Source organism: Alnus glutinosa, chromosome 6, assembly GCF_958979055.1.
Source record: "Alnus glutinosa chromosome 6, dhAlnGlut1.1, whole genome shotgun sequence".
Lineage (NCBI taxonomy): Eukaryota > Viridiplantae > Streptophyta > Magnoliopsida > Fagales > Betulaceae > Alnus > Alnus glutinosa.
Genome location: NC_084891.1, coordinates 7,374,533 through 7,388,366, shown reverse-complemented (window position 1 = coordinate 7,388,366; position 13,834 = coordinate 7,374,533). Strand labels below are relative to the sequence as shown.

Sequence of the window (13,834 nt, the reverse complement as noted above, 5' to 3'; positions counted from 1 at the left end):
GAAACTCAATTTTTAATTTTCTCGCTTATAGATTGATCGACTCATCTTTTTCATCCACTTCATGTGGTTCTTAGTTCTTTCTTTTGCCTGGGTTACTTTCAAGATTTATTACTGTACTTTTTATCCAAGTAAATAACAATATTTGAATATTTGGAATTCTTGTTTCTTCTCTGACAGCTTCTTGAAGCGCAAAGTTAAGCTATTATCCATTGTGGATAATGATCTATTTTATAGCTATTACAAAATTGGTTTACAAAATAAAGAAAGTTATTAGAACATATTTGTTTTAATTGTTAGCATGTTCTAGCGTCATAACTGTGTCTTTTTTTTTTGTCCATGTTTGCCCATTTCCAATAATTGTGAGGGTTGATTGAGTTAGGAGACCTTATTAGGATTCATTTTCTGCTTTGATGCATTGCATCGCATTCCAGAAAGAGGATTGATCTTAGACTCCTTTCCACTAAAAGGCTTGGCTTTTTTTTTTTTGATAAATGAGAAAACTTTCATTAACAAAACAACTTAACACTTTACAATGAAAAGCTATAGTAAAACACTAAAGCTTAATAACCCCTGTATAAAGAAAAATATAACCAACAAAAAACCCCTCTACAAAACTAAACTAAAGTCCCATCCATTCCCCAAGCATTACAAAGTATAACATTTCCGTGTGTCTTCCTAAATTTACCTTTAGTAGTAAACCGTATTTTCATTTTCCACTTAAACAGTCGTAAAAGCTTTTCTTCAGTCCAAGGATTATAACCATGCCTTAGAGCAAGAACCAAACACTACCACTAACTTGCAAATACAGGCTTTCATAGTTTTCCCCTTCCATGCAAACCCAAAGAAACTACATCATCCCAACAAGTGGGTGGATTCAACACACCACATGACCCCATGACATTTTTCCAAATTTTGCCACTAAACCCACAAGAGAAAAATAAATGATCTCTATCTTCAATCCCAAATATGCAAAAAATACATTTCACATACCCTTGAAAGCCCCAACCCAAAAGCTTCTTACTAGTCGATAACGCATCCCTCATTGCCAACCAAGTGACAAAAGCTTGCTTAGGAATGGAAGAATGAAACCAAACCAAAGACCACCAATCCACAATTTGTCGCTTAACACGAATAGCATACTAAGTATGTGTGAGCAAGAATACATACCATTTTTTGAAGCAAACCAATGCAGAATGTCTTTATCACCAAAAGAAACCAAACTTAGCTTACTCTGAATATTTACAATCTGATCAAAACGAGCGGGCCTCCAATTTCATTGACCATCTTTAATGGCTGAATCAAAATGGGCCTCTGGCTTACTATGACTTTTTCGGAAACCAAAATTTTATCTTTTTTTTTTTTTTTTTTGGTTTAGGCATCATATGTGACTTTGCCTGGATCCTTGTCTATTTAAGTTTGAGTAGATCCTAAACAATTTTTTTTTTTTTTCTATTTTTTATAAACAATTGTTGTATCAGTTGTTCAATGTCATTATATGTCTAGTGAAAAGTGCCCCATCTTTTGTACAATGAGGAAAACATACTCGTGATTTCTATGGTTTTTTATTGTCAAACTTCCATGAGGAAAAATGAAGGCATTAAAAAGCTAGTGCTATGACTGCCTTTATGTAGTTTAATTTGTATAATATTGTCAAATTACATGCTTTTAAGGTTATGTAGTTTAGTTTTTTCATTCAATTAACTTATATTACTTTTTAATATAGCACTTTTCTAAATGGACTCTTCAAGTTCACGATTGGATAATGATGGTGAATTTGACGATGATCTAACCCATCAAGATGACCGTCAAAATGGTTAGTTTTTTCACTTTTGTTTGAGTTATAGTTTTTTCTTTATTATTATTCTAGGCTTTTTTATAAACACATTTTGTATACTTTTTTGGATAGATATGGGTGAAAAATTTGAGAAGTCGAAGGATTTAATGACATTTATTTCTGATGAAGAGTTGAATGATGAGGAAGAAAATGTGGTACTACCTGTGGTGTTAAAGGATGATGAGAAAGTTGAAGAGCCGAAAGAATCAATGACATTTAGTTCATTAGACGAAGTCTGCTCTTATTATAGGAAGTATGCTAAGCAAGCTGGGTTTGGTATAGCGCAGAGAAGCTCGAGAAAAAAGAAGGGTATAAAAGGTTACGTAATGCTTATATGTACTCGTGGAGGTGCAGAGCGACCTAAAACAAGTGATTGTTCGAAGCCAATTCCAATTTCAAATAAAACAGGGTGTGGTGCTAGGATTTGTACAAATTTATGTGATGATGGAACGTGGTTTTTGAGTAAAGTTGAGTTGATGCATAATCATTCGTTAAGCCCGGGCAAGGCGAGATTTTTTAGAAGCAATAAGAAAATTAGTGACGCTGCGAAAAGAAGACTTGAGCTAAATGACAGAGCAGGAATACGTTTGTGTAAAAATTTCAATTCATTAGTTGTTGAAAGTGGAGGGTTTGAGAATCTTTCCTTTGGAGAGAGAGATTGTCGGAATTATATTAACAAGGCAAGAGAACTCAATCTTGGTAAAGGTGGTGCTCAAGCACTTTGTGATTACTTCAGAAGAATGCAAAAGCAGAATAGTGGCTTCTACTACGTAATAGATGTGGACGATGATTGTAGGTTAAGAAATGTTTTTTGGGCTGATGCACGGAGTAGGGCAGCGTATGATTTCTTTGGAGATGTTATTACGTTTGACACAACGTATTTGACCAATAAATATGACATGCCATTTGCTCCTTTTGTAGGAGTGAATCATCATGGTCAATCTATACTTTTGGGGGCAGGACTAATTTCAAGAGAGGATACAGACACATTTGTGTGGTTGTTTAAATGTTGGTTGGAGTGCATGAATGGTCAAGCCCCTAAAGCAATTATGACAGACCAGGATAGAGCTATGAAAAATGCAATCGCTATTGTTTTTCCTGAAAGTCGTCATAGATATTGTATGTGGCACATTTTAAAAAAATTGCCTGAAAAGTTTGGATCACATGCTAATTTTGATGGCATTAAGGGTGCCATTAATAAATGTTTGTATGACTCTCAAACATGTGAAGAATATGAGGAAAATTGGAAAGATCTTCTGGAGAAGTATAATCTTCATGATAATGCATGGTTGAATGGGTTATATATGGATAAGACATTTTGGGTGCCGGCATACATGAAAGATACGTTTTGGGTGGGAATGAGTACTACACAGCGAAGTGAAAGTATGAACGCATTTTTTGATGGTTATGTGCACTCACGAACCACATTGAAAGAATTTGTTGATGAATATGATAACGCTTTAAGGAGAATGGTCGAGAGTGAGGCACGTGCTGATTTCGATTCTTTCAATCGCACAATCCCATGTATAAGTGCCTTGCAATTAGAGAAACAGTTTCAAGTTGTTTACACAAATGCGAAGTTCAAAGAAATACATGAGCAATTTGTGAAAATGATGTCTTGTAATAACGCTCTTCTCAAAAGTGAAGGTGCGATTTCTACCTTCGAAGTTGTTGAATATGTTGCAGTTGGAGATCACTTAATAGAAAAGACATTTCTTGTTTACTTCAATGAAAATGAACTCGAAGTGAAGTGCACATGTGCAATGTTTGAAGTAAAAGGCATCCTATGTAGGCATTCGCTTTCCGTGTTACGTACAAAGAAAGTGACAACTCTGCCACAAAGATATGTTCTTGACAGATGGAGGAAAGATATTAAGCGAGAGTACTCGAAGGTTAAGAGTAGTTATGATGCCATTAGTGATAATCCACATGCCCAAATACATGACAAAGTGAGAAACAATTTGGAAGAATTACTGTCGCTCACGTCGGTAAACACGGAGAAACGTTGCATGGAACTAATGGAAAAAATTGATCAATTAAAAGAGTTGTGGCGTTGCGAAAATCAATCTTTTGGCAGCATTTCAGCTACCCCATCTTCTAGCTGCAAAAATGTGCTTAGTCCTGTGAAGATTGACTGTAAAGGGAGACCACGAACAAAGAGAAAGGTGTCTGTTATAGAAACAGCGGTGAAGAAATCCAAAGCATCGAGCAAGCCACCAAGAAACAACAATGATAAAACGAAGAAACGAAAAAATCAAGTTAGTGAATTTATTATTTATTTTTTTTATTACTTCTGTCCACATTTTACTTACTTAAAAAACATGTGTACTTCTCCACATTGCATAAACCATTTTTTAATTGTAGGCCTCCAAATCAACGAAAAATCAAGACAACACTAGTCAATCTCCATTGCCTTCTGTGCCTTCTGCAGCTCGCGATCATAGTACTCAGGTGATTAGCCAACATCTCTTTATTTATTAATTGGTTTTTGACAATTATTTGATATTTCACGTACTTATTCAATGTCTGTTTTTGCAGGATTCTGTCGCTTCGTCATCGACAGTTGCTCACACTTTCAGTGGTCACCATCATTCTATTCTTTCTCAGGTATAATTTGCGTTTTTCAAATTTTGTGTTGGCATTCATTCATATGCGTACAATAAGGGAAACGAATCATGTGTGTATCAGGTGAATTTGTCAATGGACCCCATAAATTTGTTATCTACATTGATAAGCCAACACAAATACCAAGAAGCTTTCAGTACAGCCTTACAAATGCGTGATGTGTCAATTGTGAATTGGCTATGCTCAATCAATTGATATTTTTGATGGTTATTAAAATGCATCCAATTTAGATGTCTGAATATTAACGTTGATTTTCAGGTTGATATACGGTGGGTCTTGACTATGGATCCTTTGCCTTTGAGTCAAGAAGTATTACTCCAGTTGTTCTGGCTTTTACCCTATTGTTTCAATACCAACCCAGCCGAAATAATTGCTTGGATGACAGACGTTTTTAATTCCATAATTCCAACTGATCCGGCAATTGAAATGCATGTGCGGCCCATCTTCAATCAAGTCTATGCCGCACTCAACCATATAAGTGTCCTGCCGACAATTACTGATGCTATGCGGTCAACTATACGTCTTCTGATGAATGGTTTACTTCCACCTTGAGGCCAATATGATAGTTAATGGTATTTGTGATGGAGTTGTAATGGAGCTAATGGACTCCTGGATGTACTGGAAAATATTGACGACTCTATTTTATTTTATTGTAATTTTTTTTTTTTTTTTGGTTCTTATATGATGTTCATATATGTTGTGTACTAGCTAAAGAGATGTAGGTCAATTTTGGATGGTGTATGCTATTTTCTTTTTTATGTTATTTTTTTTTTCTTTACATTTTGGTTGGTTGATTTTGAATATACAGTGGGTTTTCAGATACGAACTACACCCAATTGATCGAGCTTTACAACAGATACATGGACAAAGGTTTGTGTTCATAATATTGCCTTCTGTGCACCGCAACTAGATCATTTATATTAGTTTTTATTTAAATTTGTTTGCTTGTAGTTGATGATTGTCTTGGGTGATTGCAGGTTTTGGGTGGTGCAGCAAGGTTTGCACCAATGGACAGTTTATGTGTATAGAATGCGGAATATGTTGATTAATTAGTGCAATGATCGTTTGTAGAAAATTTTAAAGCAAGTTAATAAGTGGTTTATTGATATTTTGATTGCTTCAATGCAGGTTAGGAGATGTGCTCAAGATTATCAGGAGAGCATGGAAGCAAGCACAATTAAATCGATATGTGCTGTCTTTGAGAATGCCCTCAGTGCTCATAATGGAACTCCAAATGAGCATATTTTAGGGGTCATATCTGTTTTGTTCATCAAACTTGGTATGTACATGTTTATTCCCATATTCTCTAGTAAAATCTTTTGTCTTTTGTCTTTTTTTTTTTTTTTTTTTGCCTTTTTCAGTTAGAAAATTTCACTGAGTTCAGTTAATAGATTGTGAAATAGAGAAATAATGCATATATAGATTCTTGTTGATCTACTGCTTCAGTCCTCTGAGTTCATTGAAGTAATTGCTGAATTGTTAGTTGCACACTCTAGGCATTCAATATTGGTTGATCTACTTGCACAATTCATCAGGTTTTTACATGAGTTAAAGTTTGTTTGTTTGTTCATGAGAGCTGGATATCTTGTATTCTCTTGAGCTGTAAGTTTCCTACTCTGTAAGTGTTAGCTGTGTAATATATATTATTCCTATGTAATATATATTATTCCTTTTTGGTTGTGGCCTTTATATCACATTTACGGTGTTTACTACGTTTATTATTTTTTCAATAAACATATACGGCATTATTTAATACATGAATTGAGGAATATATATTTTAAATTTATATTGTTTAAATATAAATTGTTTGATGCCTAGACCTAAGAATAATTAACAATACTATATATACTGGTGTGTTTACAGTAATATCTAAGAATGCAATGTCGGGGAAAGTTCTGGCAAGGAAAGTCTTGGGATTTAAGTGTGTCCGGTGTGACCCCCCTCACTTTCCTGGGAGCTCATCTGCTTGCACCTTGGAAAATGCTGTTTACCCCATTTAAGTATTGGTTTGTTATATTCCTAAGGCCATTAAGGGGGCATCTATAAAGTTGTTAGATGTTAATGAAGTAGCAATTATCATGATAATTTTGGGAGAGCCACAGCATCCCAATTTTGAATGACAATTGCATCAAGATTACACACACGTAATTATCATAATAATTATGGGAGAGCCAAAGCATCCCATTTTTGTATGATAATTACATCAGGATCACACGCATGAACCTCATAAAGATTTATTAGATGTTCATGAATTACAGCGTGATTATTATGATTTTGGGAGAGCCAAAGCATCCTAATTTTGTAATAATTGCATAAGGATCGTACACATGAACTTCATATAGAAAAAAAATTAACATCGTATTGTAATTAACTCATAAATTTAATTACCTATCCCCAAAGGGAAGTTTTTATTTTTATGACTTAATTAGAATGAGATAACAAATTTAGTATTAAAAGTAAAATTTCTTTCGGTTGCCCAAAGGTACGAAGAATTTTATTTATTAATATTTAAATTTATTAGTCTTATCAATAAAGAGTAAATTTCATGCGTGATGCAACCTTTGCCCAAAGGTAGGTTGAAATTTACTATTTAAATTGGCATTGGCTAATTTAAAATAAAGTTACTTCATAGCATTAAAGTATTTATTTTAATTTTGGGTTATTGCAGCTATTCCTGTTACTCTACCTTTTGGTGGTTTTATATTCCAATACATTATGATAATATTTTTCTGACTGGAAAAATTATTGATATGCTTTTTCATTTGGGGTGTTATAAATTTTGGTACTCCGTGTGGACAAACCACCTACTCCCGCGGAATTAAGTACGCCACGTGAGATTATTAAGCATGAACGGTGGGAGTGATTTAATCACTTAAGTTAGATGTTCATGAAATCTCATGTCACTAAAGTCATCAGGGATTTATTCCTGAATGTTTTAGAGCCAAAGTTTTATAAAGGTTGTTTATGAACATTTAGTAAGTTCAAACAAAACTTGGCCAGCACCCTAATAGAAAAAGCTTTAAAGACAAACCTTTTACAGTTTCTGAAGTGTTTATAATCCCATTATGAGAATGAAGGATATTATAGATTAGCTTAAGTCCCTAAAGATTGAGATTTTTGAGTAATTGTTGGTCTATTTCAATTTTTTGAATTCTCTCTTCTAAGTGTAGAATTTTATCTTGTAACACACGTAAGGATAAATGGTTAGTAAATAAACTTCTAACCATGTGTGTTCAAGGATATGAGAGAATTTATAAAGTGTTCACATGATTATTCATGTCAAATGAAGGACCAATAAATGCAATCATGTCCAACACTTAAAGCATGAGAATAAGGTGCCAATAAAGTATTATTGGCAATCAAGATACATATTTCTCATGAAATAAGGAAAATTAAGGGCATATAAAGAAAGATTGCATGAAGTATAAGAAATGACTTAAAATAAAGATAATCTCCATATCTAGTATGTCGTGAATCTCTTTTAGTGACTCAATCAAATATATTGTGGATTGATTATGGTTTAACAATCCACATTGTCAACGCAAATGCAGAGTCCTTTTTAAAATGGACAACACGTGTTTATAATTTGAGCTTGTTGGGATCTATAGGTTAATTTTAAAATTCAGTTATAATTTTGACCTCAAAAAATGATTTATATTCCATAATCTTTTTGAAATCTATTTTCTAGTTTGGCTTATTAAAAATTTCAATTTTAAACTTGAAATTTTTCTTATTTTTTGGTGGAATATTGGTTGAGGTTTATTTAAAGTCTATTTAAAATTGACCTACGTCCCAATTTTTGAAACAAAATTATTTGTTTATTTCTGCATAGTGATGTTGACGTAAAGTAGAGTCTTTAAGAATTTAAAAATGCTCTTGTTATAGCTTTGGAGATTGAAATATATCTCCATACAGAAAATAAAAGTCGGTGATTTACTGACTTTGGTACTTGTGTGGATTGCATAAGGGAAAGCATACCAACAAAACCATTAGAGGTGCCAAAGAGAGCCTTTTAAAATTCTTGAGATCATGTACATTGAAATATGTTAACCTTTCCATACTCATTGCCTAAATGGTCAGAGATATTTTTATCTCTTTCAGTGATGACCATATAAAGTTTATGTATGTCTATCTTCTAAATATTAAAGCTGGGGTATTGAATGCTTTCAATATCTATAAGGAAGAAGAAGAGAAACAATATGAAGATCATAAGATCTAATATAGGCATAGAGTATTAAGGTAGGTACACACAAAGGGAAATGATTAGTAATACTAATCTGCTATTACCCTTATAGAGTAAAGCTTTGAAGACCATTGTGTATATGTTAAACAGTATTCCATCTAAGGTTGTCTTTAAGACACCTTTTAAAGTATGAAATAGATGAAAGCTTGGTTTACATTATTTACACATATGGGGTTGCCTTGCTAAAGAAAGGATTTATAATCCTCGCCTTAGGAAATTAGATTCAAGGACAACCAGTGGATCTTTTATAAGCTATCTAGTAAACTTTAAAGGGTTTTGATGTTTTATTGTCCTTCATATAAGCCTAGAGTTGTTGATTGTAAAATTTCTAGAGGATACGGAACCTAGTGGGAGTGCTCATTCATATAAATTGGAATTTGAGGAAGCACTAGAGTTGGCTAAGTCTCCTCCTCATAGAGGATGAATGATTGAATTCAGGAAAAATCAGATTGATTATCCTGAGCCACAATCATTTCTAGAACAACCAACTCATACAGAACAGGTTCAAAAGTCTATTCTCCCATTGCAAAATGCAGAGGAAGTAGAATTAAGAAAATCCTATAGAATAAATAGATCAACAATTCTTAGTGATCATGTTGTATATCTCCCAGAGTCTGATGTTGACATTGGACATAAAGATGATCCAAATTTGTTTTCACATGCTATGAATGGAGAAAACTCCGCATTGAGATTCAGTGCCATGAAGTAAGAGATAAATCCATTGCTCAAAAGTCAAACTAGACTCGTAGCCAATGGTTTTACTCATAAGGAAGGCATTGATTATCGTGAAACATTCTCTCCAGTGTCTAAGAATGGTTCATCAAGATAATCATAGCATTAGTAGCTCATTTTGATCTAGAGCTGCATCAAATCGATGCGAAAACAACCTTTCTGAATAGGGATCTTAAAGACGAGGTTTACATGAAACAATCAAAAGGTTTTATAAGTAACAGTCAGAAAAGCTTGCAAATGAAAGAATTCTATTTATGGGCTGTGATAGATCTCTCAATGGTAAGATACTTTTTACAAGGTTATTGTTTATAGAAAACCTTGTTGATTAGTATATATACCTTAAGGTCAGTGGGAGTACAGTAATCTTTCTAGTCCTATATTTGCAAGTGGTGATTTAGGTTTGCTACATAAAGTTCACAAAACTTTGAAATGAAGGATTTGGGTGAAACCTCTTATGTCTTTTGACATAGAGATTCATAGAGACATAAAGAATATTAACATTGTCTCGGAAGACCTACATTGAAAAAAGTTTTGAAAAAAATTTAGAATGAAGGATTTGCATCTTCAGTAGCAATTAAGAGGGACTAATTAAATACAGATTAATGTCCCAAAAGGTATTGGAATAAGGGCAGATGAAAAGTTTTAAGCGTCTGCATTATACATAACCATATGACTGACAATAAGTATATTGAGTCAATAAAGTGCTGCAAATAAAGTCTTGCGGTATATGCAAGGAACCAAGAAGTACAACTTAACCTAAGGATACACTTTCCATTTGAAGGTGGTTAGTTGTTCAGATTTGAGTTTTGCTGATTGTGTAGATAGTAGAAAGTCTACTTTAGGGTATATATCTTTTTATTGAAGGATATATCCTAGAGATGCAGTATGCAGGCTATAGTTGCTACGTCTACCAAGAAAGCTAAAAGTCTAGCGTGCTATGAATTCAGTACACAGGCATGATGGTTGAGACATTTTGTTGAAAGTCTCAATATTGTCGATTATACAGTTAGACCATAAAGATACTCTGCGGTAATTCTACTATAATCTTCTTTTATAAGAATAAAGAGTAGAAGCAGAAGTAAATCGACATCAAGTATCTCAGTACGAGAGATAACATTAAGAGACATAAAGGGTCTATTGAGCATATAAGTACTGAATTAATGATTGCGGATCCCATGACTTAAAGTTTACCGGTAAAGAAAGAATAAAGTCATGCGGAATATATGAGACTCATTAATTCATTTTCGCTTGGTTTGTCTCTTTTTGGTCTATAGACATAAAGTTATTGTAATAAAGATTTTTTGTGCACATTTGTTATTTTATCCATGAGGATAAATAAAGTTGGACCCGAATGACTTATAAGAAGTTCATTCATAAAGCTTGATTATCCATAAGGTACTCATGTAAGGAGTGTTTTACATTGTGATACATGGAAGGGACGACCTACTTTTATAATGGTTTTACCGCCATGATTCGTGTGAAACACTTCTTAACTGAGTTGGAGGATTCCATAAAAGATTGGCCAAAACTAAAGAACCTAATACCATATGGTCATGTGTTATAAAGTCCAAGTGGGAGAATGTAATATATATTATTCCTATGTAATATATATTATTCCTTTTTGGTTGTGGCCTTTATATCACATTTACGGTGTTTACTATGTTTATTATTTTAATAATAAACATATACGGTATTATGGATATTTCTATTAATTTAGATTACCGTAAATATGGAATCGGTATTATGGTTATTTCTATTAATTTAGATTACCGTAAATATGGAATCGGTTAATTGATTTTAAAATCAATTAACGATATTGTTTCCTTGATGGAAGGAAACAAATACGGTGTTTACCATTTTGAGGGTCCCTAACCTAGCCTATAAATAGAGTGCCTGTGTACACCATCAGTACAGCCATCAAGCAATAGGCATAGGTTAGAAGATCCCTCAAATAATTTTTCCTTGTTCTTCAGATGGATCGTGGAAAAGCTTGAGCAAATATGGCTAGAGGTAAGCCTAAATCCTGTCTTATTCGTTTTCCGCTGCGGTTAGCTTAAGTAATATGTTGAATATTTCTAACAAGCTGTACCTATGGCCTCTGCATTATGACATCCAGTTCTGAGTCTTTATTTCACCTATCGGATTTGGCTTAGATTCTCTAAAAAAACCTACAACATATGTGCTGTAATATTTTTACTTTCTTCTCGGTTAATAATCATGATATTACTTTGTTCCTGTATGGGATTTATTCTTCTACCTTGTACTCTATAGATTAGAGAACTATAGTTAATCCCTCAGGTGAAGCTTTTAAAAAATTTAATGTTGTTCTTAAATCTTGAACAACATTTGTCTTTTTGCTATTGTCTAGGCAAAAGAAATGGCCCTCTGACTCTATATGTAACTTAATAGACATGAAAGTTGCATTTGTGGTAGAATAAATGCATGGCCCTGTTGTAACTAGTTCATTTGTATTCCTGGTGTTGTTTTTTTCATTTTCACAGGATTACGAGTATGCAAGTTACAACCCCGTTGCCTATGACTTTGCAAACCATTTCTGTGAAATGGCAGCAGATTACCATTCTGAGACACCTCATGTTTTAGACTATAGTAAATATCCAGGTAAATGTTGCTACTTCTGTCGTTCTGTGGATTTCACTGCATCCAAAATTACCTTTTCCTTACTTCATTGAATTTGGTATCAGGTCTGGAGGAGCGCCAAAGATTCGTCCGCATGTATTTGAGTTCAACAGGTTAGCTCATTAGTTTCCTATTCTGTCCAATGATTTTTGTGAACAACAAGGATCTGGGAATTGTGCTTAGTTTTTGCTGGTCAAAACTCCTATTGCTTTGGTTTGGGATGAGTTCCACCCAATTATTTGGTTATGACTTGATAACATTGATTGATCTTTTTCTTTTCCTTGTGGACTCAGTATTATATGCATAAGAGGCTTAATTTTCCTATGCAGGGAGTATTTTGCTCAGTGCACATTGCAGCTGTCCTCACATTTCAAAGGTACATGCAATTGATGGTTGCCATGTACATTGGGAGCATCCTATGGAGGGGATTTGAGTCTGACTTGAAGCTTTTGTGGAAATACTGCATAGCATTTTCATTTCTTTTTGTGTCACGTGTGGCATATTTTTGCTTCATCATTAAGCTAATGAGTTGCAGTAGATTTCAACTTTTGAGTATAAACAATTGATAAGATATTGTATCATATTTTATGATATGATAGTGGATTTTTCTTGAAAGTATTCTATTTGAATATTGATTTTCTTTATGATTGGATTGTGTTCTTGATTACCTTGAGAATTTTGCTCAGAATAATTTTTTGGGAATGGCTTGAAATTGTTCGGTTGGAATTTCTTTTCTTTTTTTTTTTTTATTTTATTCACAGAAGACAGCTGCGGTGTGACCATAGTTCTAAATATGCAGATTCTGCATCCTTATACAGTAATATTAGACGTACTTGGTGGAATAAGGATGCAGAATCTGCCAAGTGGAGCATGACGATGTAATTATGTAATTAGAAAAGGACCAAATGAAAAAGACAATTTCCAGGAAATGATGAAATCGAGTGGAGCATGACTAGATGGGTGATGAAGGACCACGTTATGCTCTATGTTGGATAGTTGATCATAATGTGCAATTATGTCTTGAATAAAGAAAAATAAGGTTCCTTTATATTAGCTAATAAGATCAGGAGTACTTCTTTTATTTATCATCAATACAGTTTACTTGGCAGTGGTCTTTTGTACCGCAAAGGGACGTATCATTCATGTTCAATTGGGTCTGGGCGGTGGAAGTAGTCTTTTGGGTGTACGTAGCTCAATCTGACCCTATCCCATTTATGTACATCACATGATGCATCAGAAACAGGTGGCCTTCTATTTTCCTTCCTTTCCTGAGTAAGCCTTAATTGAGAGCAAGACCTAAAAGTTGAGATATGGGCTATTTCATGCCAGAGAATATATCGGATGGGGAGTTTCAATTCCTATGTGTTGGTGACCCCATGACATATAAATGAATTAAGAGTTAATCCTAAACCACAAAATTTAGTCCCTGAAAACCAAATGCCTCTAAAATTCCTGCACTTTACTATGAGATTAAATTGTAAGGTAGTTAGTCGTTAAATTTTATGATCACATTGTAAATTTTATGATCACATTGTAATACAATATTGAGCTACTCTAAAGGGCAAACATAAGCCAAGTAAAAATATCAAGCTAGTATAAAGAGCTAACTTAAGCCCAGTAAAATGACAGAGTTATTGACACGAAAGATATATTATCAACTCCATTATGTAAACAGTTTGAAGAATTCAAATACCTGGGATTTTAAAATTCAACCAAAATCAAACTCAAAGAAAAGAAAAAATTAACTATGGATTTTAAGATTT

General features: G+C 33.7%; 1 protein-coding gene across 1 annotated transcript; it reads left to right on the top strand.

Annotated features, from left to right (window-relative positions):
• Nucleotides 1-1,734: 1,734 nt before the first annotated feature.
• Nucleotides 1,735-5,837, top strand: LOC133871466 (protein FAR1-RELATED SEQUENCE 5-like). The gene is made up of 11 exons (XM_062308911.1): nt 1,735-1,813; nt 1,907-2,925; nt 3,022-3,217; nt 3,269-4,092; nt 4,199-4,285; nt 4,373-4,441; nt 4,718-4,779; nt 5,268-5,329; nt 5,437-5,456; nt 5,588-5,738; nt 5,821-5,837. Exons 1-11 carry the CDS (start codon nt 1,735-1,737, stop codon nt 5,835-5,837), a joined length of 2,586 nt encoding a protein of 861 aa, XP_062164895.1.
• The last annotated feature ends 7,997 nt before the right edge of the window (nt 5,838-13,834 follow it).